The sequence below is a fragment of the Anabrus simplex genome, chromosome 1, assembly GCF_040414725.1.
Source record: "Anabrus simplex isolate iqAnaSimp1 chromosome 1, ASM4041472v1, whole genome shotgun sequence".
NCBI classification, from domain to species: Eukaryota; Metazoa; Arthropoda; class Insecta; order Orthoptera; family Tettigoniidae; genus Anabrus; species Anabrus simplex.
Window position 1 is genome coordinate 126,783,653 of NC_090265.1, and position 26,186 is coordinate 126,809,838.

General features: G+C 40.1%; 1 protein-coding gene across 5 annotated transcripts in view; it reads right to left on the minus strand.

The window, feature by feature from the left end:
- Positions 1-26,186, minus strand: part of LOC136862759 (probable ATP-dependent RNA helicase DDX43) — a 272,457-nt gene that overhangs the window by 80,181 nt on the left and 166,090 nt on the right. For all 5 annotated transcript variants that reach the window (XM_067139022.2, XM_067139003.2, XM_067138995.2 and 2 more), the window contains exon 7: positions 19,490-19,599. In XM_067139022.2, coding sequence (XP_066995123.1) covers positions 19,490-19,599 — 110 coding nt within the window. The remainder of the gene's footprint in view (positions 1-19,489; positions 19,600-26,186) is intronic.

Below are 26,186 nucleotides of genomic sequence, written 5' to 3' on the forward strand. Positions count from 1 at the left end.
TCCCACAGTAGCAAGGATAAAGTTAGAGTCACAGTTCGTATTGGGAATAATACGCAAATGAAACAATCTAGAACCTTCCGAGGTGCGGTGATCAAGCACTTCATAAAGAAAATTAAATTTATCGAGTACAGTCTCTGCACTGTACTCCACCAGCATAATACATTTGTTGAAATAAATGATAGTCCAAATTCCCGTGCGTCGTAATTTTCAGATTAACACTGGCACTTAAGATCATAATGCAACACAGTTCAACGGATAGACATAGTCTTTAAATGAAATTGAGGCTGGCTAGAAATACTACCGCTGCTTTCACACAGTCTTTGAACGAAATCAATGCTGGCACAGTTAATGCAAGAACACAGTCTTTAAACGAATTCAAAGCTGGCACAGTTTATGTGAGAACACAGTCTTTAAATGAATTCAAGCTGGCGAGAACACAGTCTTTAAACGAATTCAAAGCTGACACAATTAATGCAAGAACACAGTCTTTAAACGAATTCAAAGCTGGCACAGTTTATGTGAGAACACAGTCTTTAAATGAATTCAAGCTGGCGAGAACACAGTCTTTAAACGAATTCAAAGCTGACACAATTAATGCAAGAACACAGTCTTTAAACGAATTCAAAGCTGGCACAGTTTATGTGAGAACACAGTCTTTAAATGAATTCAAGCTGGCGAGAACACAGTCTTTAAACGAATTCAAAGCTGACACAATTAATGCAAGAACACAGTCTTTAAACGAATTCAAAGCTGGCGAGAACACAGTCTTTAAATGAATTCAAGCTGGCGAGAACACAGTCTTTAAACGAATTCAAAGCTGACACAATTAATGCAAGAACACAGTCTTTAAACGAATTCAAAGCTGGCACAGTTTATGTGAGAACACAGTCTTTAAACGAATTCAAAGCTACAGCCGGATCGAGAGACGAATTATGTCGCGACGGCTTACTTGCACACGCTCGCTGACTCACGGCTTACTGCCGACTCACTCCACTCTCTGCCTTCAGCACACTGCCGTCGCATACCGCGCACTCCCTCTGCTTTACTGCAGGCTCTCTGCTTACATTCTGCCTTACCCCGGGCTGGCGACTCGCTTATATTTCGTTCATGCAGCAATGGAACACGAAGGAACCTTCTGCGTGACGTCGCTTGTCCTTGGCCGGTGTTCTGGAACGTCGCGAACTTGCTCGCAGTTTCCACTATGCCTGTGCGCTCGGCGCAAGCTTACGGTCGGGTATTAGCGAGCTCCACTTAATAAAAGAATGAAACGTGAATGCTCGTAGGGCGTTACCGTTTCATCTCCCCCCCTGCTCGGGAAAAAGAAAATTGTTGGGCGATTTTCTTTCGCTCATCTCCTAGTAAAGTATTTCAAAAACTTCAACAGTCTTCTCACAATAGCCAGAGGATTAATGTAAAGTGTGACGCATTTTGATATGATTCCATCATTCTCTATCTGTTTAATGATGACCCGTGCTTCTTCCAAGTACTTCATGGGTATCGGATAAGGCCGTTTCTTATAAGGTGATGTGTCAGTAACATCTAAGTGGTGCTTGAAACCCTTAATGACTCCAGGTTTCTCAGAAAATACATCTGGAAACTTCTTAAAAAGCTCTTGGATTGCCTTTATTACTTTATCATCATCGTAATCTGGGCTTTCAGCTACATTGGCGTAAAGCGTGAAGTTGTAGTGGTCCTCGTTAAACTCATCATCGATAATGGACGTCATCTGGTCCTCTACGGGTCCCACTTCCTCGGGTCGCCCCTCTTCGTGGACGCTTTCTTCGACAGGCGGAGCCTCGCTCATCTTGCCTTCTACTATGCCCACCGGGGTCTCACATTCCGGATTCTTCACGTCATTATAAGTAACCAACTGTAGCCCTACAGATTCGACGTGGAAAAATTTAATCACATTAGCGGGATAATCAATGATTCCCCCACGTTGAATGAGAAAGTCTGATCCAAGAATTAAGTCAAATTTCATTTGCGTCAAGATCAAAAATAGATGTTGGAACTTAACACCACCAATTTGTAACTCAAGAAACGCCTGGAATTTGCATTTAATAGCTTTGTCAGGAACTATGCCTTTAACCTTAACTTGAGCAACCGGCAAGATGGAGATGTAGGTCGTCTCCTGCGCCACATCTATTAATTTCTGCGAAATTAGTGAGGCTTGCGATCCCGAGTCTACTAGAGAGTGGACAATCATATTGCCTAACTTAATGATAATGATCGGTAAGCCGCGTTGTATCTGAGGCTGTCGTGGTGTTGAATCCTCATATAGTAAATCTGCATCCTCTAAATACCAATGGTTAATAAGTGCGCTACATACTACTTCTCCTCCCTCCGGGTTTTCAGGCAGTCTCTTTATTGCTTCGACAAAGTTTTTTTTTTTTGTACCCGTAGCTCTTGGATCCATTTCCGTTCTCTCATTTCTTCTCTGTATCTCTGCCTGGTATTCCAAAGAAGCTGCTCCAGGTAAGCCCTCTTCCCTGTTCTTATTCCTTACATATTCCGTAGTCTCTCTCCAACGTTTCTCTAATTCTTCCCGCTGGGAGTTCCTATTATCATTGGGTTGATTAGCTGCCTGCCTCCATGAAGGTCCAGGTTGAAACTTAGCCCTCCCTTCGTAGGGGCGATTCCTAGATCTTCTATACCGAAACGGAATATCTCGGCGAGTTTCTCTTTCTTCTTGCGGTTCTAGATTTACTTGAACCGGAGTCTTCATTTCCGTAAAATTGGTTGTAGTTTCTTTGGTTCGACCTGCTTTTGCTGCGCTCTGAGTGTGCGCAGTATCGAGTTTCCTCAGGACATCATCGAGCTGCTCCAAGTCCTGGACGTTTGCTGCCACCAATATTTCCTGAACATTTGGTGGAAATTGCAGCGTTATGACCTGAATAAGTTCTTGCTCCGGTAAAGGAGGATCGAAAAACTGCATCTTTTTAAGCTGAGATATAAGATAATCCGAATATCGCGAGGAATTAACGGACGTGTTATACTTTCTAGAGTATAATTGAAGTTTTATCAGGTGCTGAGCCTCAGCACTCCAAAATCGTCTAAGTAAGGCTTCCTTAAACTCTTCGTAAGTGTTAATGCTGAATTTAAAAGCGGTAAACCACATTAACGCCTTGCCTTCTAACAATCGAGATGCTATTCGTAAACGACGGTCGGTCTTAACGTGATTTTCTTGAAAGAACTCTTCGAGGTTGAGGAGAAACTCCTTAGCAGTATACTCCTCCTTCCCCGAAAATTTGGCTGGTTTTTCCTCAGTTATTTTAAAAACTGTGGAAACATTCATGGATTCTCCACTAGTGTTGTGAAGGCTAGATGATGAAACATCCTGTTCGATTTGCGATACTTTGCTGTTGAGAGCTTCTATACCTCCTTGGAGTTCAAGTTTTAGGGTTTTAATTTTCCCCTGTACAGAATTCTCAATTTCCTTGACCTCCTTTTCTATGTCGGTCTTGACTTCTGCTACGTCGCGACAGATACGAGTAATCTGCGTGTGAGCATTATCTAACTGAGTCTTAACACGTTTATCGGCCTCCTCTTGCTGACTTTTCAGAAGAGTAATTTCGTTTCCCAACTTCACGAAATTATTTTTAACAGATTCATGAAGTTTGTCTTGAATAGACGCGATTTTAGTTTGCGCAAGAGATAATTGAGCATGGGATTCTTGAAATTCTTCCTTTAAGCTTTCTACTTCTTTAAGGACTTCCTGAGAAGAAGACGGGAAAGCGAGTTTTAAGTCCTCCGCCACTTGTGATTTTATATCTTGCTTAATGGTTTCTAAGTCACGTGTTAATCTTTCATTTATTTCCGTAAACTTAGAATCCATCCTTTTGTTAGACTCTTTAAATCTTTTTTCAATTTCGCCACCTGCACTATTGAGCCTACGTTCCAAATTATTATTAACTTCTGCAAATTTTTGATCAACAGATTCTGTCAATTTTACAATGTTGGCATCATTAGCCTCCCTTAGTTGAGTGATACTACGATTAGTTACTTCATTAGCCTCCCTAAGTTGACCTATACTAGCCTTAGTGGCTTCCATACGACTTTCCAAGGCCGCGTTAGATTCTTTAAGTTGAGCTCCTAAAGTATTATTAGATTCAGCAATCCTACGCCCGAGATTAGTGTTACTTTCCGTAATCCTGTCATTTAGACTGATTTTTAAAGCCTCGATGGCAGCTAGTATATTTTCCATATTAATGTCGTTATTTTCACAAAATGCAGAAAATACAATCATTCACTTCATACGTAAAATCACCATTATTGTCCAATGGTAAAGTTCAAAATTTCACCAACACAAAATATCAAACACTTGTGCATAAAATTAAATATCACCATTATTGTCCAATGGTAAAGTTCAAAATCTCACCAACACAAAATATCAAACACTTGTGCATAAAATTAAATATCACCATTATTGTCCAATGGTAAAGTTCAAAATCTCACCAACACAAAATATCAAAAATTTATATGAGACTGTGCATAAATATTACGCCTGAAATGTTTTACATAACAAGAGAAAAAAAATAATCACTTGTGCCATAAACTTAATCAGAGTTCTGTGCCAAAAGTTTAAAAATTCGTCAAAGTCATTGAATTGAACTTCGTAAAATTTTAACACATTCACTGAACTGGAATTAACGTACGTACTATGCACTTTTATTTGAATTGGTAAGTTAAGATATCACTGATTTCAAAGTTAATTTTTATCACTTTACTCTCTTTAATCTGGCCCCAACGTCACGGGTGCCACTATTCACTACCTTCTCTCTGTAACAGGAACGCCCGTACTTCAGTTTATCGGAGAGCATGAGGAACGACAAGGCGTGTACGGCCCATGCTAAGAGAGTAAGAGAGAAGGGTAGTGAAAGAAAAATTCATGATTAAGTGGATCCTTCAGTTTATTCAATAAATAGGCAAATAATTATGTCACCTTTTATAGCTGAATTGTAGATTTGTCCCTGAGGGCGTAAAGAGGACGTTGTCCCGCGGCGGCTGCGTCGTCTTGCGGTCGGCGTCGGCGTTGTCTTCCGTCGTTGGTGTTTGTATTAGTGTTGATGACTCGAACCAGAGGCAGGAACGGGGAAATGTGGAGCTTCCACATTTGACGTCATGGGGTACTGGTGTGACTTCCCTATGGCGAAGCACGCCGAAATAGTTCCCACAGTAGCAAGGATAAAGTTAGAGTCACAGTTCGTATTGGGAATAATACGCAAATGAAACAATCTAGAACCTTCCGAGGTGCGGTGATCAAGCACTTCATAAAGAAAATTAAATTTATCGAGTACAGTCTCTGCACTGTACTCCACCAGCATAATACATTTGTTGAAATAAATGATAGTCCAAATTCCCGTGCGTCGTAATTTTCAGATTAACACTGGCACTTAAGATCATAATGCAACACAGTTCAACGGATAGACATAGTCTTTAAATGAAATTGAGGCTGGCTAGAAATACTACCGCTGCTTTCACACAGTCTTTGAACGAAATCAATGCTGGCACAGTTAATGCAAGAACACAGTCTTTAAACGAATTCAAAGCTGGCACAGTTTATGTGAGAACACAGTCTTTAAATGAATTCAAGCTGGCGAGAACACAGTCTTTAAACGAATTCAAAGCTGACACAATTAATGCAAGAACACAGTCTTTAAACGAATTCAAAGCTGGCACAGTTTATGTGAGAACACAGTCTTTAAATGAATTCAAGCTGGCGAGAACACAGTCTTTAAACGAATTCAAAGCTGACACAATTAATGCAAGAACACAGTCTTTAAACGAATTCAAAGCTGGCACAGTTTATGTGAGAACACAGTCTTTAAATGAATTCAAGCTGGCGAGAACACAGTCTTTAAACGAATTCAAAGCTGACACAATTAATGCAAGAACACAGTCTTTAAACGAATTCAAAGCTGGCGAGAACACAGTCTTTAAATGAATTCAAGCTGGCGAGAACACAGTCTTTAAACGAATTCAAAGCTGACACAATTAATGCAAGAACACAGTCTTTAAACGAATTCAAAGCTGGCACAGTTTATGTGAGAACACAGTCTTTAAACGAATTCAAAGCTACAGCCGGATCGAGAGACGAATTATGTCGCGACGGCTTACTTGCACACGCTCGCTGACTCACGGCTTACTGCCGACTCACTCCACTCTCTGCCTTCAGCACACTGCCGTCGCATACCGCGCACTCCCTCTGCTTTACTGCAGGCTCTCTGCTTACATTCTGCCTTACCCCGGGCTGGCGACTCGCTTATATTTCGTTCATGCAGCAATGGAACACGAAGGAACCTTCTGCGTGACGTCGCTTGTCCTTGGCCGGTGTCCTGGAACGTCGCGAACTTGCTCGCAGTTTCCACTATGCCTGTGCGCTCGGCGCAAGCTTACGGTCGGGTATTAGCGAGCTCCACTTAATAAAAGAATGAAACGTGAATGCTCGTAGGGCGTTACCGTTTCAATACAGCAGAGTAAATAAATGCATTAAATACTGATTAGTGACCAAGAGTTATAAGCAGTAACAAAGTACTGGAAGAGATAACGGATGACGGCAGTGATAAAATGGGTCCTCCAATAACCAGGCAGTAATTTAAGAAAGATCTGTCAAGCTTAAAAGAGAGTAAGGCAGCAGCAACCGATAATATAACTGCAGAGCTATTAAAAAATGCTGGTTCAGGCATGAAGGATCATCTTTTTACTGTAATTGCATTGTATTATATAACAGGAGAGATCCCAGACAACTTTAGAGCAGAACAATCACTGTCCCAAAAAGAGGAAATGCTATGGAATGTAGTAATTATAGAACAATCTCAGTTGTATCCCATGACTGAAAAGTACACCTAAATATCATAAACAGGATAAAATTTTAAGATACAGCAGCACATAGACGATCAATTTGGTTTTATACAAGGCAAAGGATTTTCCAAGTCCAAAGATAAGATGATAATCAGAACCATGAGAAATAATGACATGAAATATACATGCAAAAACAGGAATGTTTCAACTATAATGGGTGTACAGATTATTAAAGTGCATATAAGAAGGGAGACAAAAAAGTGTGATAACTGTAGAATAAGTCCCGCCCGCGATGGAGGGGGAACGTATCCGCCAGTCACCCGGCAGCCTCGGATTCAATTCCCAGCTGGGTCAGTGGTTTTTAATTGTAAATAATTAATATCCCTGGCCTGGGTGTTTGTGTCGTCCTTATTGTTCCTTTCCTCACATTCAACACTTTACACTTCCGCAATTTACAAATACACGTAAGTTCCTAACACATGGTGCAAGGAGGGGCAAAAGATCTTCCTAGATCAATGCCCCAAACAAGTAGCATTAAAAAAAAAGCTATAGAATAGTCACACTCTTATCACACGTAGCAAAAACACTGGAAAGGATATCAGGGACGAGAATGAGAAAAAAGGTAGGAGAGCTGCAAGAGGATCAGTTATGACTTTAGAACTGGAAAATCTACAGTGAACCAAACTTCAGCAGGAGGCAATAGTTGGAAAAGAATTGGGAATATCAAAAGGATCTGATCATAACATTCATAGATCTAACAAAGGCATACGATAGTGTTCCCAGGGAGAAGATTTGGGAAATCATGGTCCAAGAGAGACTGGCAACACAAACTGTAGAAATGGTGTGAGCCATGTACAACAACTGTGTCAGCAGCGTACAGACTCTAGTTGGAAGGATGGAATGGTTTAGAAATGATATTGGGCTAAGACAGGGGAGTGTGCTGTCACCTCTTTTGTTTCTAATCGTTATGGATTAAATTGTTAAGGACAAAGGAAGCATATGCGAACAGGGGGACAAAGTTATTACTATTTGCAGACAATATTGCGGTCAGAGGAATAAACAGTAAAGAAGTACAAGAACAACTTGATGCACTAAACGAGAAAATTGAAAAGTATGCTTGATGAAAATCAGCGCAGAGAAAAGCAAAACCACAGTGATGTCAAGAGAAGAAAGACAAGGGAAAGGCGTTGTGAAATTTGGTGGCCAAAGCCTTTAATTGATGAGAGTTTCAAATATCTAGGGAGTGAATTAATGCAGAATACAAGGCTGGACATGGAGACTGGCAAGAGGGTGTAACAGGCAATGCATTCTACCAGTGTAAGAACCTTGTCTGGAATAAGGAAGTACTAAGAAAGTGTAAAGAGATGTTGTACAAAATGTATTATGCAACCATACTCACTTATCCTGCTGAGACCTGGACAGTGACAAATAGGGAGGAGAGTAGATTTCAAGCCAGCAAAATTAAGTAGTATGATGGGAAGGACAGGGAAAATCAGATTGAGAAATGAAGATGTGAGAATGGAGGTCAGAATGGAAAACCTCTATGAGAGAACTGATAGGAGTAATCTAAGATGGTTTGGACATGTAAAGAGGATGGAGGAGAAAAGAGTTTTTTTTTTTGCTAGTGACCTTACGTCGCACCGACACAGACTGGTCTTGTGGCGACAATGAAATAGGAAAGGCCTAGGAGTTGGAAGGAATCGGCCGTGGCCTTAAAGTACAGCCCCAGCATTTGCTTGGTGGGAAAATGGGAAACCACGGAAAACCATCTTCAGGGTTGCCGACAGTGGGATTCTAACCCACTATCTCCCGGATGCCAGCTCACAGCCGCGCGCCCGTAACCGCACGGCCAGAGAAAAGAACACCAAAACAGATGGAGATAAAGTTTGAGGGAAACTTACAAGTTGGGTCGATTCAAAAAGGGAGTGCAAGAAGAAGAAATCTGGACTGTGGCAAAATGATGGAAAAGGAATTGTGGAAGGAGAGAGGAAGATCGAGAAGTGCCATAAATGCACCGACCTGGCAGAAGCTGGATAAGGGGAAAGGATAAGGATGATGATAAATACTGAGAAAATGCATTCCTCACTCGGACTCCAAAGAGCCGGAGGGACATTAAATTCGATAAATAGGTAAATTTCCCTGAAAACCCCACTGATGTTGGGTGGAGATAATTCCATAATGCCAGGAGGTGTCATAATACTTTTCCAGGTCAAAAAACACTGCAACTAAATGCTGCTTGCAAAAGAAGGCCTTGTGAATGGTGCTCCCTAGTCTAACCACATGATCGATGACAGACTGATGAGCGAAGACCATGCTAGTAGTTTGTCAGGGCACCCTTCTCCTCGAAAGCTCACACAAGTTGCCAGTTCACCATCCTTTCAAATAGCTTACAGAGGCCATTTGTAGAGCATATTGGCCCATAACTATCGAGAAGCTTTGGATCTTTACCTAGCTTAGGAATTGGTATAACAATTCCCCCCAATTCCCTCTCGCCATTGAGATGGAAACTCCCCTCACTCTATATTCTGTTGAATGAGGTTAGGATATCTCCCAGACATCGGTCATCAAATGTTTCCCATTGTGTATTTTGAATGGCCCAGGAGCTGAAACTCTGCACAGTGTAAATGCACTCAGCAATTCTCACTCCGTAAAAGGCATGTTATAGGAATTCAAAGTACTAGAGGCAAATGACAGGTGCTTCAATAGGCAAAAATGCAGGGTCATATCTCCCAGAGCTCAACGTATTGGCAAAATGTGATGCGATGTGATCTGTAATGACTGAAGGAATCTTAACTGTATCTCCATTATTGGAGATTCCGGGGACTGAGGAAAGTTTTCTGGTCTACAACAATATGGCAGAGTTTGGTCCACATTTGTGATGGAGTATGTGCCGTCATGGAGGACTGATACTTTTCTCAAGTAGCTTTCTTACTCGCTTGAAGCAAGTAACGGGCTTTAGCACGGAGGTGCTCAAATAATATGTGGTTGGCCATTGTAAGATTCTGACAATAATGCTTACAAGCTCATTGGCGATCACGTCAGGCTGCTGCAACTTCGTCAGTCCACCAAGGGACCTGCTTTTGGCGAGGGATACTGGATAAGGAAGTTATTGTTTCCTCTGCAGCAACCAGAGTGCCAGTTGTAATTGAAGAAACATGGTCACCAACAGACCCTGCACCTCATTGGCCATCAATACGAGTTTCGAAAATTCTGGCCAATTTTGCCATCAAAGTAAGGAGCGCTTCAGTACTTAGGCCTGTCTCTGATTCAAGAGCATGAGAAATATCAGGAAATGGTCACTATCACAGAGGTAATCAATGTACTTGGCACCAAAACAGGCAAACTAGCGCAGGGCTGCACAACGTGACATCCAGGTAGGAGAATGTGCCGTGGGCACTACTGAAATGAGGAGGAGCCTTGGTCCTAAGTACACAAAAATTGAACTGGTTGATCAATCGCACAATAAGCCTCGCGCAGGATGATGGAGAACTCCAGAGGGTATTATGGGCGTTTAAATCTGCCAGCAAGAGGAGAGGAGGTAACTGAGCGATCAAATCTTGTGAGCTCATGCCCTTGAAGATCATAATCCAGTGGAAAGTACACTGTGCACACTCTTTATCATTACAGGCAATCAAGCATGAACTGCAACTGTGTCAAGCTGAGTTAGCAGCTGCGCATCTTCATTGAAGATGTCTGAACGGACTAGGGTGCAAACTCCCCCAGTCGCTGTACCACCAACAGCTGCTCGGTCCTTGGAGTAGAGACGAAACCCTCTCATAGTAGTGTCATGTTCAGGTCTCAACTGAAATTCCTGTAGACAGGCTATGGTAGACGCACCGATGAATATCAATTGACGTAACTCAGGCGACATTTCCACTGCAATAGTGCCATTGTGTGGACGAGTAGAGCAACAAAATTGGAACAATAGCTTGCCCTTCTTTCGTTCGGCTGTCTGCCAATCATTACAGTCATCACCATCCAGGATGATTGGTGGTTCAGCCTTCCCTGTCTGCTCAGTAGAGGATGATTCGATGACTGAGCTATCCGAGGATAGTGAGCCATCTGAAAATGAACTGTGTGCCTTCATCCTGGAGTTTCTGCAGTGTTAGGGGAGCCAGAAGATGGTTTGCCAGTCATCTTCAGGGATGCGCTGAACCCCGATCGGGATCGCTTCTTTTCCAACAGCTCTGGGGCTTCCCCTTCTCCTCCTGATTGTTCCGGGCTTTGGTAGGAGGGCTGGAAAACTTTCCAGCCTTAGATGGGGGAAGTCTTTTCCCCCCACCCTGGTACAGGACAAGTTCCTTGCTGAACGTGCTTGGGAAATGCTCTTACCGGATGATGTCGGCATTGACACACTTACAGGTTTCCCAGAAGGTACGGATATCCAGTTTCCTTACTTGCTGTAGTTTATGGGTGAGACTTTTTGACGCTTGCTGTGTACTGGTAGTTGGTACAGAACGCTCTGGTGAGATTCACACTTTTATGACCTTTTCAACAAAGGAGATGGAGAACTCCGGAACAGCCATGAATTTGAACTTTCTCTGGGCATCTGGATAAAATCGCTTATTGAGAGTTTTGATCTCCTGGATCTTCTTCTTCTCCTCCCTAAATGTGGGACAGGCGGTGATGGTAATTCTTACTTTAACCCTAGAACTGGTAATGCTAATTCCTGTGGGAGCAACCATATTTAGCAACTTTTACTTGTCTAAATAAAAGACAAAATATCCACAAGATATGAAATAAATCTACGAAGTTTTATATATCTACACAAAGCGAACACACTGAGAACTGTCGTGGTGACATGGAATTACATAAATGTTTTGACTAGAAAAATGTACAGACTGTTCAAAAAGTTTAATTCCTAAATTCAAAGTAATAAAACTTCTGATCATATATACACAAAACTGGAACATGTTACAAACAAATTGAGATGTACAGATTGTCAATGTATCTGTAATGCACCAGCAAACGTTTCAATCTGAGAGATATATTCTTGAAAATATTAGGGAAAATGTATTGGCATGCAATCATTTGGAGGCACACCCTTAGACCACGATGTTATGATAGGTTACTTTATGGGAGGTTCGTCATCACTTTCACTTTCACTTTCACTTTCCGATATTTGATGCGAAGAAACAGCTGATAAAACATTCCAAATCTGACTCAATCTCTCTGCTCATTCTCAATAACCTCGAAGTCAGATGAATCACTTTCATCTTTCAACAAATTTTGCACTACTTCATTACTTATTTTCTGCAATGAAGTGAAGATGCCATATTTAGACTCATACTGTACTAAAAATGTATATATAAACCAAATAATATATACACAGAAGTAAATAACTTGCACAAAACAGAAAATTGTGAAATAAAATGAAACTGAATAGCAAAGCAGAGCCCGAGTATGTTTACAGACACTACAAAAATGGCACTCAAACAGATCGCCTGAAATCTGCACTCATTTCTGTAAAATTGCGCCCAAAGGGGTGGTAAATATGAATGAAACTGAACTCACGGCTGTTGTAGACATCGAGAACGACAAGAAGTAGACTGTCATGACATCTGTTGAAGAAATGAGGAAATTACGAGAAGAAATACAAACACGTTGAATATCCGACAGTTGCCAGTTCTAGGGTTAAGAGGAAGTACAACTGGGCAACCATCCTCTGAATGTGGGACACGCTTTGAAGAATGGATCATGCACAGCCGTGCAGTTGACGTACGCAAGTGGTGTGTGTCGTGTCAGTTACACCATGACAAGCATGGGTTCTGATCATGTCATCAATGGAAGCCTTAATCAAATCCCTGCAAAAGATAACTCCTTTTCGGGAGTTCAGGGATTTGTTCTTCTCGACGTTAACTGCCACATTCCCGAACATGTTCGCCTTGAGTAGCCGTTTAGGCAGCTCAGCCGCCCGTGTCTTTAAAAGAACGGATCCATAGCAAAGCTTCCGCATCTCGTCGACTTCACCACAAAAATTTCCCTCGACTGCATTCCTGATTAGGAAAGGACTCATCTAAGAAACTCTTCCCATTGACCTTGGAAGCAACCAACAATTGATGAAGACGTTCATCGCTTCTGGCATCAACAGGAACTCTAGTGTATCTCTTACGTTTTGCTTTCAAGAACACCGTTTTGAGGGTGCCACCCTGTGGGGGGGGGGGGGGGGAAGAGGGGAGGGATCTGTTTTTGCATCCATGACTAGTTAAGGAGATAGTCAACCTCCAGCAGAGCCCTGCATGCTGAGGAAAGGCAGCATACTCCAGAGGTCTCATGGTATCTGGAGAAGGGCTGCTAGCGACTATTCCCCAGTAGCCACACATCACCTCGCTACGACCTGAAACTTTCTATGCAAGTCAGAGATGCTGGCTGGACAGTCAGAGAAATTAGAAATTAAGGTGGTTAGAATAGTAAATAAAGAAATAGAAATTAAAGAAAAAGAGCACAGACACCTCTCGGGGAACTCTGAGGACACGTTGTTAGTCTGGCCCTACTCCGAGGCCAATCCAGCATGGGTAACCCTGAGCTGGCATAGCCCTTGGGACCAACGAATGCACAAGGCCCCCCCCCCACACCGACGTCAAGGTCTTGGTGTCCCTAGGAATGTAAAATGACTTTGCAAGAAAGACAATGAAATGGGGACTGCTACTCCAGAATCATATGATTCAGGACCAACAAAAAGCACAGCAGACTATTTAATTCATCATCATACACATGTTTCTTGCTGTTTGCAAGACTGTTATTCTGTTCATGTTATTATATTTATCCAAGTCCTCTAAAGAGGGAAGTTTTAGATAGCTAACCTCTCTCGATGTTCTTTGAATGGTAGGTAAAACTTTCAGTTGCACTAAAAAACACAAGTAGTCACTGTGGTATTTTCAGACAAGTACAGGCTGTAAAGTGAATATCAAAAACAACTTGACCCTAATATTGATGAGTGTAAAAACTATGAACTTCCAGGCCTCTGAAGTAAGACTATTGTATGATCTCCGTAAGTAACATGGCTCATTTAGAGTAAAATTTTCAACATGCAGATAGGAAGTTTTGTGTTTCTTTCCGATTACACTGGTCAACAAAGAAATAAAAGTTGTCCATTTCCTTTACAAAAATATTCTGTTTCTTTGATTTTCATTTGCAATGTACTTCTGAGGGGTATCTTATCACATTTCATCAATAGCATGCAAGCATAGAAGAGTTTAACTGCCCTGCCTCAGTCGCTGAAATGTCCTACTCGAAGTGCCACAACTACTTTGAAAGAAGTCAAGATAAGAGTGAAGAAAGTGCATCTTCAGTAACATATCACAACTAACTCTTGGGGTGACCTCAACCAACCATAGAGATTTACTGCACATAAATTACAGCAAATGGGTAGTACCCTGGGTTTATCCTTGTTTATTTTACAGTTGAAATAATGGTAAAATGCTATTTTTATTAATAGAGTCAATTCATGTTTCTAAGATGAAAGTCACTTCACTGCCTACAATTGATTATTGTTTGGCCGAAGGAGCTATACCAGATGAATGGAGAGTTGCTATAGTAGCCCCTGTGTATAAAGGAAAGGGTGATAGACATAAAGCTGAAAATTACAGGCCAGTAAGTTTGACATGCATTGTATGTAAGCTTTGGGAAGGCATTCTTTCTGATTATATTAGACATGTTTGTGAAATTAATAACTGGTTCGATAGAAGGCAATTCGGTTTTAGGAAAGGTTATTCCACTGAAGCTCAACTTGTAGGATTCCAGCAAGATATAGCAGATATCTTGGATTCTGGAGGTCAAATGGACTGTATCGCGATTGACATGTCTAAAGCATTTGATAGGGTGGATCACGGGAGACTACTGGCAAAAATGAGTGCAATTGGACTAGACAAAGAGTGACTGAATGGGTTGCTATATTTCTAGAAAATAGATCTCAGAGAGTTAGAGTAGGTGAAGCTTTGTCTGACCCTGTAATAGTTGAGAGGGGAGTTCCTCAGGGCAGTGTTATCGGACCTTTATGTTTTCTTATATATATAAATGATATGAGTAAAGGAGTGGAATCGGAGGTAAGGCTTTTTGCGGATGATGTTATTCTCTATAGAGTGATAAATAAGTTACAAGATTGTGAGCAACTGCAACGTGACCTCGAAAATATTGTGAGATGGACAGCAGGCAATGGTATGTTGATAAACGGGGCTAAAAGTCAGGTTGTGAGTTTTACAAATAGGAAAAGTCCTCTCAGTTTTAATTACTGCGTTGATGGGGTGAAAGTTCCTTTTGGGGATCATTGTAAGTATCTAGGTGTTAATATAAGGAAAGATCTTCACTGGGGTAATCACATAAATGGGATTGTAAATAAAGGGTACCGATCTCTGCACATGGTTATGAGGGTGTTTAGGGGTTGTAGTAAGGATGTAAAGGAGAGTGCATATAAGTCTCTGGTAAGACCCCAACTAGAGTATGGTTCCAGTGTATGGGACCCTCACCAGGATTACCTGATTCAAGAACTGGAAAAAATCCAAAGAAAAGCAGCTCGATTTGTTCTGGGTGATTTCCGACAAAAGAGTAGCGTTACAAAAATGTTGCAATGTTTGGGTTGGGAAGAATTGAGAGAAAGAAGAAGAGCTGCTCGACTAAGTGGTATGTTCCGAGCTGTCAGCGGAGAGATGGCGTGGAATGACATTAGTAGACGAATAGGTTTGAATGGCGTCTATAAAAGTAGGAAAGATCACAATATGAAGATAAAGTTGGAATTCAAGAGGACAAACTGGGGCAAATATTCATTTATAGGAAGGGGAGTTAGGGATTGGAATAACTTACCAAGGGAGATGTTCAATAAATTTCCAATTTCTTTGAAATCATTTCGGAAAATGCTAGGAAAGCAACAGATAGGGAATCTGCCACCTGGGCGACTGCCCTAAATGCAGATCAGTATTGATTGATTGATTGATTGATTGATTGATTGATTGATAACAGAAGTTATTCACACGCACCTCAAAGTCTAAAAAATCTGGATTGAAAACCAAGTAAATTAGCTTAAGATAATGTAGAGTACGAGTATGTCTTATGCATCCCTGAAAATAAAGCAAGGTTTATACTAAGGTCTTTTTGTTTATTATTTTTCTCTGTAAATTTAGTCTTCTTAGAACTCCAAAAGCAGAAAATTTTATTACTGGAAAATAACAGCAGATAGGTTTCCCTAAGCACAATAAACATCATTTATGTAATGATAATGGCTTCTGTAGGAATAAAATATAGTTTACTCAGTGCTGACAACCTATAATTATAACAGTTGCTTACCAAAATTAGACAATGTCTGTCCGTCTTAAAACAAATTCCTGGGTTTCAAGAGAATGAGAGGTAACTAAGCATTTCAACCATTATATTTGCTTATTTCACATCAAAATGAATAAGAATTGATTGCATTTAATTCAGAAACTTTTTACTGTTGACCAGTGCTTTTATCTATTCAGCTATTTTCACTTCTCATGAAAATTCTGATCCAATTTGGTTACAATGTTTGGTATACCTATCTAATGGGAACAATTAGCTGGTAATACGTTAGATTCTCGGTTCAATACGGAATTAACATGAAGTTTTTAAACTTGAATGGTATACCTATGGCTGATATCTGCTGGCAGTTTTAAACCTATCTTTTTAGTGAAGTCTTGTTGATATTTTATCTCTTTATACAGCTAAGTTAACTAACAAACTAACTCCACAGTAGGGAGTGGTGCCATGATCGGAACAGATCCAGCCAGGCTCAAGTTTAGTTTGTTTATTTATTTGACCCCAGCAGTGGTGGGATTAGGGTTCGTGGCCCCCTCTTACACTTAACCACATAAATTACAAGTTAATACATATATAAAAGAGATGTACTATTCTATTATAAAATCAAGAATAACTGACCTAAATAACACATATGGAGAATGAATGGAAGCAAACCTCAACAAATAAAAACAAGATAAAAAGAAATCCGGAGCATAAAAGTAAATACAAATGAGAAAAACGTCATAATGAAAAAGTTTAGGAAGTGCATGTGTGTTTTTGATGAATGAATAGGATAAAATTCAGTTAAATATGTTCTGGAGGATGGTGAATACTCTTAGATCTTGCATCAGTGAAAATTCCGACTAATGCTGTGGTGGGATGTTGGATGTGGGATATAGACCAAACAGAGGTAACCATTCCTTTATACTGCCTAAGGATCAGGTTTTCCAAGCCGGAAATTGTAACAAAACTCTGCAAAAAACAGGGCATTAATACCTCATATTATTAAAGCCAATCATCAGTTCCATAACACTGATGTCCCTGAAATTGTACTTTATCTATAATGGTAAATAGAGATGTTGTATATCAGTATGTATTACCAGCATTATGTGAAGAAAAATTAAGAATGCTACGAGTGAACTCTTACATGAAACCTACTTCAGTGTGCGATCAGGAGTGCAATATCATATTAGGACTATTTGAAAGAGAACTAACAATGATAAGAGGAAAACATTAGCTCCTACTGACTTATCATGGCGCATAGAAGAACGACAGAAAATGAAACAAATTGGAGGTTCAAAGGGCAATTTTCTATGGAATGTGCATGTTAAGATGCGTCCACACTCGTATCAGATCAGCATATCTGTATGAAGAATTGATACATGATCATGATACAGCCGTATTTTGACAAGGCTGCCCGATTTATATCGTGTACCGTGATCAGATAACACTTTTATTTTTTGCACAGCACAGTTCGATAGGGCTCCTTTGTCTTTTTGCAATTTTTTCCCATGGGTCATTCTTCCTCATCTTATTACAATAGTGTGGATCCTTTGCATCCCACAAAACGGTCTTTTGTTGATAACTTATCAAATGTTGAACTTTCTTCATGGACCACTCCGAATCCACTTTTCTTCAACTCAGAAGATTCCCAAACAAAGGTTCATGCAAAACTGAACGAAGTCGGAAGGACGGTGAATAGGGTAGGGGTAAAGATAACAGTGACAGGGACTCGGACCATGTTCAGTACATGAGACGATGATACAGAGTGCGATCAGGGAATCTCTCCGTCCACACTGTCCGTATCTGTACCATGTATTATGTATCTTCCCTTTTACGCAACAGCAAAAGACCGACTCTCGGTGGGAACATCCCTGATCTGATCACTGAATCATATTTGATACAATATCTTTGTACAGAACTCTGTTTTCACAAGGCCGATCATGATAGAGATACGGTGATCTGATGGAAGTATGGATGCACCTTTATGCTTCACGAAAAGTTCACCATAGAAGTTCACAAAATGTTCAAAACAAACTTGCACCATGAGCAGCGAATAAAAAATGATCCGTCAGTGATCATAAAATATTGTACCTGCCAGATCAAAAGTGAAGTCCTTGAGAGTTGTAAGGCGTTCAGGATGATCAACTTGACATCCATTCTAACAGAATGCATAAATGAAATGGTGTATGGCTTTTAGTGCCGGGAGTGTCCGAGGAAATGTTCGGCTCGCCAGGTGCAGGACTTTTGATTTGACTCCCGTAGGCGACCTGCGTGCCGTGATGATGAAATGATGATGAAGACGACACATACACCCAGTCCCCATGTCAGCGAAATTAACCAATGATGGTTAAAGATTCCGACCCTACTGGGAATTGAACCCGGGACCCCTGTGACCAACGGTCAGCACGCTAACCATTTAGCCATGGAGCTGGACACAGAATACATAAATAACCATATATGCATAATGTGGCAATGAAAATTTGACTCCAGGCCTGTGTATAAAAATCATACTGCTTTAGAGCAAACTTTCTCTCTGAAAAGTATGCGATGTCAAAATACATACCACCAGGAACAACTCAGCCTCTCTATGTCTGTTCCTTCTGTGCCTTCAGAACAATATCACTCCATCTGCAGCTACCACATAACAAATAACCAGTTTCATGAAAAACTGCACCAAGGCACTTGACCATGCTTGAGCTTGCATTTGCGAGATGGCGAGTTCGAAGATTATTTTCCATTGTTTCCCATTTTCACACCAAACAAAATGGGCTGTACCCTACAACAACAGCCACTTCCTTCCCAATCCTTGAGCCGCCAAAAACATTCAATGTGTTAGTGCAACAAAAAACCACAAGCAAATGATAAACTGCATGACAGACTGATTCGTATTCAACTGCATGCCATCTCTTTTCACTAGTTTTTGTCACTGTGTTATACCAATATGACTATGCATTCTACAAGAGAGGTCATCATGAAGTGCCAACAACTTCATCTTCAATCTCACTAGTGCAAACATTTGGGATCACTGACATTTTTCATTCGCTGCTCACTGTGCAAGTTGATTTATTTGGATATTTTATGTATGATGTCCTTTATGTGAAGTGTATCAAATACTGTACATTCCATAGAAGATTGTTCTCTGCGCCTCCCGTACTAACATTTTCTGTCGTTCACCAATGTGTACGATCAGTCATTAGCAGTTAATATTCTGCTATTGCCATTTTTAGTTCAGACGCTTTTGAATGGTCCGGAACTGGACACTGAATTGCGGCCTTCCACTCAAGTAGTCTGTACAACTTCTCCATTTTACAAAATGTGACATACTGGATGCTGCAAGTTACACAATGTGTAGATTAAATTATACGAGATCAACTTAGAAATGTCTATGAACAACTAGGAGGAAGGTTCTCTTCCCAAACAAAATAGGAACACATACCTGCTTGTACTAGATCATTTAACCTTCCAGGAGTAGCAATAATAATCTCAACACCTCTTGTAACAGCTGCCATTTGCTGATTTCTACTACCACCTCCATAAATGCACACACTAAAACAGAAAGGAATGTTTAGATTGATGCTTTCACAGCCCATAAATTATAGACAAGATAATAAGCTTTTGGGCTTTTGCCATGTCAGAAAACAAGGTAAAATTCTTTATGTTTCACAGAGAACTTCGCTCCGTGTCTTCAAAAGAAAATCTTGTCCGTTCAAGAGCAAGACTTCCCTAACAATGGAAGTTCTCAGCAAAATGTAAAGAATTTCACCTCGTTTTATGACATGGCAAAAGCCCAAAACCTTATGTCTAGAAAAGGAATGATTTATAAATTCAATATCTCTTACATGAATATCTAACAGCAGGAATATAAATGATTTAGATATTCAAACAATTATCGAAAAAAAAAAAAAAAAAAGGAAGTATTTAAATAACTATCAAAATTTACGAAATAATTAAAATACAGAGCAATAATCTTAAAAGCTAAAAACTGATTAACATTTACCGGCTATGAAATACACTATTATCAACACAGTGTACAGTATGTATTTGAGACTAGAACAGATAAAAATACCAGTATCTTGGAATGTGAAAGATGACACAAGTTCCAGCGCATTTATATAGAATAAGAGAAAGCTTTTAAAGAATGAGTCCTAATTTACATAGTCCTCTTTTTACACATGAAAGTGAACTAAATAATGATTTAACAATAACAAACTTAATCTCTATAAGTACTACTATTGCTTAATAATTTCAGGCTAATTGCTCTCAAATTGTCTAGTCTCAAATTCCAGCCACACAAGGACAACTGAAAAATTACACCAAATAATAAATCTGATCATGACAACAGACTGACAGCAGAGTAGTTGTGAAATAATTTGTTATATTATTTACATACAGAATGCTTAGGAATGTTGTGCCCAATTTCAAGTACTCTTAGCTGCAGACAAGCCAAGCTACTGGGCATTAATGAGAAAATTTTCCTTGGATCTGAAAAATGATTGAAAATTAAAATGTGAAATCCTCCCCACTTCCTCCCCTTAACATTAGATTACAGTGTACATCATCTAATACACAGGGAGCTCCCAATTGTTTGAGTGCTGTTAATTCACTTTGCGAATAATTCACAAATGTACTGCAGTGCACTTATTAAAGTTGAATTTTAACAGTAAAGATTCAGTCAGATGAAGAAAGGCCATAATTTCCACAGTGAAATGGAATATTTAATGCATGGATGATCGCTTTGTTTCGGGGTCATATTGGACAATGCACATTTCATCAAATGTCTCAAGGAAACTGGGATCATTTTCAGTGTTGTCAAGCTGGTCAGCAAAAATGTTCATTCTCATGTCCTTTTGCTGAAGAATGAGGAGTTTTCAAACCACCTTTGAACACACTTTTTTCATACCAAGGTCATCATGCAAATTCTGTTTCCTTGTCAAGATTGGTTAATTCCCCTGAAGTGCTCAAGCAATAACCTTTCCTAACAATTTCACGAGCTTCTGTGACGTTTTTGTCCGTTCTTGATGTTCGAGGGAGACCAGATTGTGGATCATCTTTAATCGCATCTCTTCCTTCTTTGATTTTTTTGAACCAGTCAAATTGTAGTAAGGGCTAAACACTGATCACCATAAACTTTCCTTAAGAAATTCAAAGTTTCTGTAGTGGATTTTCCAAGTTTTATGAGGAATTTCATATACATAGGCTGCTCGACTTTCATACAGCATCATTCCAATGAAACTCAAGTACGCAAGTTTTGTAGAACGGCTACTAAAGGAAGTCTATTGGTTTCATGATAGCATGAGTTGGAGGATGAACGGAGGGGGAAACATTACAGGTTTTCTTTTTGTATATGCTCATTCCATACTCTTCACACTTTTTGTTCAATTCTCTCACCATTTTGCAGAGGTCCTTCACATTTTCACCTATTACTGCCATCATCATCATCATCATCATCATCATCATCATCATCATTTCCCTTTATCCAGCTGTAGCCGGGTAGGAGCAAATATGGTTTCTCTCCACTTTCTTCGGTCTTTCCACCACTCCTCCTCCAACACTGTGTCCCAGTCCAGGTTTCTTTCTATAATGCTGCGTTGGATGGTATCCTTCCATCTCAATCGTGGTCGTCCACAGCCTCTCCTTCCTTGGATTTGCATTTCCATCACCTTTTTTGGCATTCTTTCGTCGCTCATTCGCTTTATGTGCCCAAACCATCTTAGTCGGCTCTTCTCTATTCTATCATTCATTTTTTCCACTCCAATTTCTTCCCGGATTTTCTCATTCCTTATTTTGTCTCTTCTACTCTTCTGTATCATACTCCTCAAGAATTTCATTTCGGCTGCCTGTATTCGACTCTCATCCTTCTTTGTCAATGTCCAAGTTTCTGCTCCGTAAGTTGTTATGGGTATGTAATACATCTTGTACATAGTATCCTTTGCTTCCATTGGCACATCTTTGTCCCATAACATGTTTCTTACACTATGATAGAAACAACTTCCAGCTTGAATCTAATCTCAGCATCCAGTCGAGCATTCTCCATTAATTCACTCCCCAGGTATTTAAACGTTTCCACTACTTCCAGGGGCTTGTCTGCAAGTCTAATCTGACCTTTCCCTTCTTTCTCCCCTCTAGTCATAACAAGAGTTTTACTCTTTTCTGCACTTATTTTCAATCCACATTCTTCGATCTTCCCATTAACCACATTCAACTGTTCTTGAACCTTCCTGTCGTCTTCTCCCCAAATCACAATATCATCTGCAAATAACATCATGTTCATTTCTCTTCCTCCATATGCTGCTTTTGCTGTTCTCATGATGTCATCCATTACTATTGTAAACAGGATTGGTGATAGAACACTTCCCTGTCTCAGCCCACTAGTTATTTTGAACCAACTTGTCCTGCCAACTTGTGTTTGCACACAACTACAACATTCCTTATACAATGCCATGATCATTTTTATTAATCCCTGTCCAATTCCTTTTTGCACCAGACTGTCCCAAACTTTCATCCTAGGGACACTGTCATATGCCTTTTCAATATCAATGAATGTCATCACCATATCTTTCCCGTACTCCCAGTGCTTTTCCATTAGTTGTCTCATAATGAAAATGGGCTCTATTGTTGACCTTCCACTTCTGAAACCAAACTGATTTTCCTGTATCTGATTCTCAACCCTCAACCTTATTTTACTTTCCAGTATCCTTTCCATTATCTTAGCAACGTGGGATATTAGAGTAATTCCCCTGTAGTTCTTCAAAACTTTCTTATCACCTTTCTTGAAAATTGGGATGATTATTCCTTTTTGCCAATCCTCAGGGACCTCCTTATTCTCCTAGACATTCCTGAGAACCCGATATGTCCACTGCAGGCCTACAGCTCCAGCTGCCTTTATCATCTCCACTGAAATTTCATCTATTCCAGCTGTTTTTCCATTCTTCATCTTTCTTACTGCCATTTCAATTTCATTCATTGTAATTTCTTTATCCATTTCTTCATCAACTAATTCCCTTTCCTGGTCGTCCATTGAATGACTGTCATCCGTTCTTATGTTCAGCAGCTTCTCAAAATACTCTCTCCATCTCTTTCTTATTTCTTCTGGCTTTGTTAAAATTATGCCACCTTCATCCTTCACAAATCTGGTGTTTACTTGATTTCTCTTTTTGTTTCTTAAGATACCATACAGTAATTTCTTGCTGCCCTGCATATCATCTCTCAATTTCTGTGTGAATAAGGCCCAGCTTTTCCTCTTTTCTTTCTCCACTACTTTCTTGGCCAAATTCTTTGCCTCCACATATTTTCTTCTACTTTCTTCAGTCTTAGATGTTTTCCATGCTTTCCATGCCATTTTCTTTTCCTTCACTTTAATCTTTACCCTAGCATTCCACCAGTGTGTTTCTTTGTCTTTCACATTTCCTGATGTTCTACCACACACCTTTTCTGCACATCCAACCAGTGCTTCCTTAAATCTTTTCCATTCCCCTTCAACATTCCCCACCTCTGTCCTGGGTACCAAGGGTATTATTTCCCTTTGAAATTCTTCTTGTATGCTTTTCTCCTTCAACTTCCATACCTTAATTCTTTTCTCTCTTCTTAATTGGGGTTTTTCAATCTTTCCAACTTTCAATTTTCCTATCACAACTCTATGATCTCCACCAAAAGCTTCTTCAGGCATGGCTGTTACATCTACAAGGTTCTTCCGGTGTTCTTTCTCTATGATTATATAATCAATCATGGTCTTTGTTCGTCTGTCTCCCCAACCATACCTTGTAATTTTCTGACTGTTCTTCTTCCTAAACCAGGTGTTTCCAACAATCATTTGATTCCTCATGAAAAAATCCACCAACAACTCCTCGCCTTCTGGATTTACATTTCCATATCCAAAGGGCCCTACAACATCTTCCTTTCCTTGTCTTTCCATTCCAACTTGTGCATTTAGATCTCCCATCAATAGTACTTCCTTATCTTCTATCTGTCTCTCCACTTCCTCTAAGAAGTCCTCTAGATGTTCATCTATCCAACCAGTTTGTGAGGCATACAACTGAAATAGATCTTTCATGCCATTTTCAAACTGGAGTCTCATCATCATCATCATCATCATCATCATCATCATCATCCTATCGCTGAGGTACTTTGTATATTCCAGATATTCTTGGATTTCTCTTCTAAGTATGATGGCCACTCCATTTTTTGCTTCAGGTCCTCCGCTGTAATACAGCCTGTATCCTTCTCTCAGAGGGATCTCCCCTGTACCCCTCTTCTTGGTCTCGCACAGTCCAAGTATGGCTATATCTTTTTCTATCATGAAGTCAACCAGTTCTTCTGTCTTCCCCATCAGTGTCAGTACATTAATTGTTGCAATTTTGATGTAGTTTGGTGCTGGTTGCCCATTTTTCACAGTTCCCCCGGCACCTGAAGAGCTGCGCGTCGCTTTTAGCAGGGGACGCCCTAACCTTTTCCGAGGCACCATAGCTGCTTTGTCCATATAGGCTATTGTTACGATGGGCTCGCCACACCCAAAGGCATTTTATACCTACTGCCAGGTTCAAAATTAGGCCGCCCCTAACATGGAGACAGACGCCTTTCGTAGCCGCTCCTCTGGAGTACAGACGCTACAGGTATGCCCCTTCCGCCATCTCCGCCGTACTGAAGTCCACCTTCTCCGCCGTAGATGCCGTTGAGGTCTTCACTCGTAACCCTGAGCTGGGACCCATACCAGATGTTACACACCGGGTCAGTGTGCCATACCATCAGCATATCTTATACATTCAATTCTCTTACCTCCAACGTTGACACCTCTTTTACCATCCAAGCATTCACAAATAATTTCCTTCAAGTAAATATTAAACAAAGTTGGTAAATGAAATGGCGTATGGCTTTTAGTGCCGGGAGTGTCCAAGGACATGTTCTGCTCACCAGGTGCAGGTCTTTCAATTTGACTCCCGTACGAGACTTGCGCGTCGTGATGAGGATAAAATTATTATGAAGATGACACATACACCCAGCCCCCGTGCCAGAGAAATGAACCAATTAAGGTTAAAATTCCCAAACCTGCCGGGAATCGAACCCGGGACCCCTGTGACCAACGGTCAGCACGCTAACCATTTAGCCATGGAGCCGGACAACAGAGTTGGTGATAAGCAGCAACCCTGCCTAACATCTTCCCCAGTCTTCTGTTAATTCTCCTCTTATTCTCACTCTTGCTGTTTGGTTGTAATATAATTCCTTGATCATACTTCTCTCTCTCTCCATTCCACTCCATGTTTTTTAAGTATCTCCAAGAGCTTATCCCATCTCACTTTGTCAAATGCCTTCTCTAAGTCTACAAAGACTGTGTATACTTTTCTATTCTTCTCTATGTAACTTTCTCCTATGACTTTCAGTAAACCAATGGCATCCCTTGTGCCTACTCCATGCCTAAATCCATATTGTTCTTCACCAATATAATTCTCCTTTCCTCCGTAAATCCTTCTGTTTATTGCTCTTAATAGTATTTTAGCTGCATGAGAAATTAAACTTAGTGTCCTGTGTTCTTCACATTTCTTACTATTTTTCCTATTTTTCTATTAGTATTATTACATTTTTCAGAAAATCTTTTGGCCATTTCCCTTTTAAGTATATTTCTTGACAAAGTTTTACAACTATATCCTTTCCTTTCCACTGCAGTATTTTGAGTAGTTCAACTGGTATTTCATCTACAACAACTACCTTACCATTCTTGATTTCCGTCGCTGTCATCAACAGAGAACGCTTTGCCAATGGTCCCCAAAGGCTTCCCGACATTTGGCAAAAGTTACAAGTAACTATTCTCATTTTGGTTCCGTATTGAAGTTGACGTATATCTCAAATATTATTATAATATTTATAGATCCACCTGTTCAATACAATACAATACAATGCAATATAATCCACTATTTCATGTGGTTAAAATTTATACATAATACATAAAAGTCAATGGTACATGTTTCACCCTTTTTTTTTTTTTTTACAGGCATCATCAGCCTATATCAATCCTAAAAATGAATGGATATGAAATCTTTCCAATCTTATAAACTATAGAGTAAAATATTGGACAAAGATTTCATAAAATATTATACTATAACGTCTAAAATAACGATATTGCACCAAAGTAATAAAAAAAA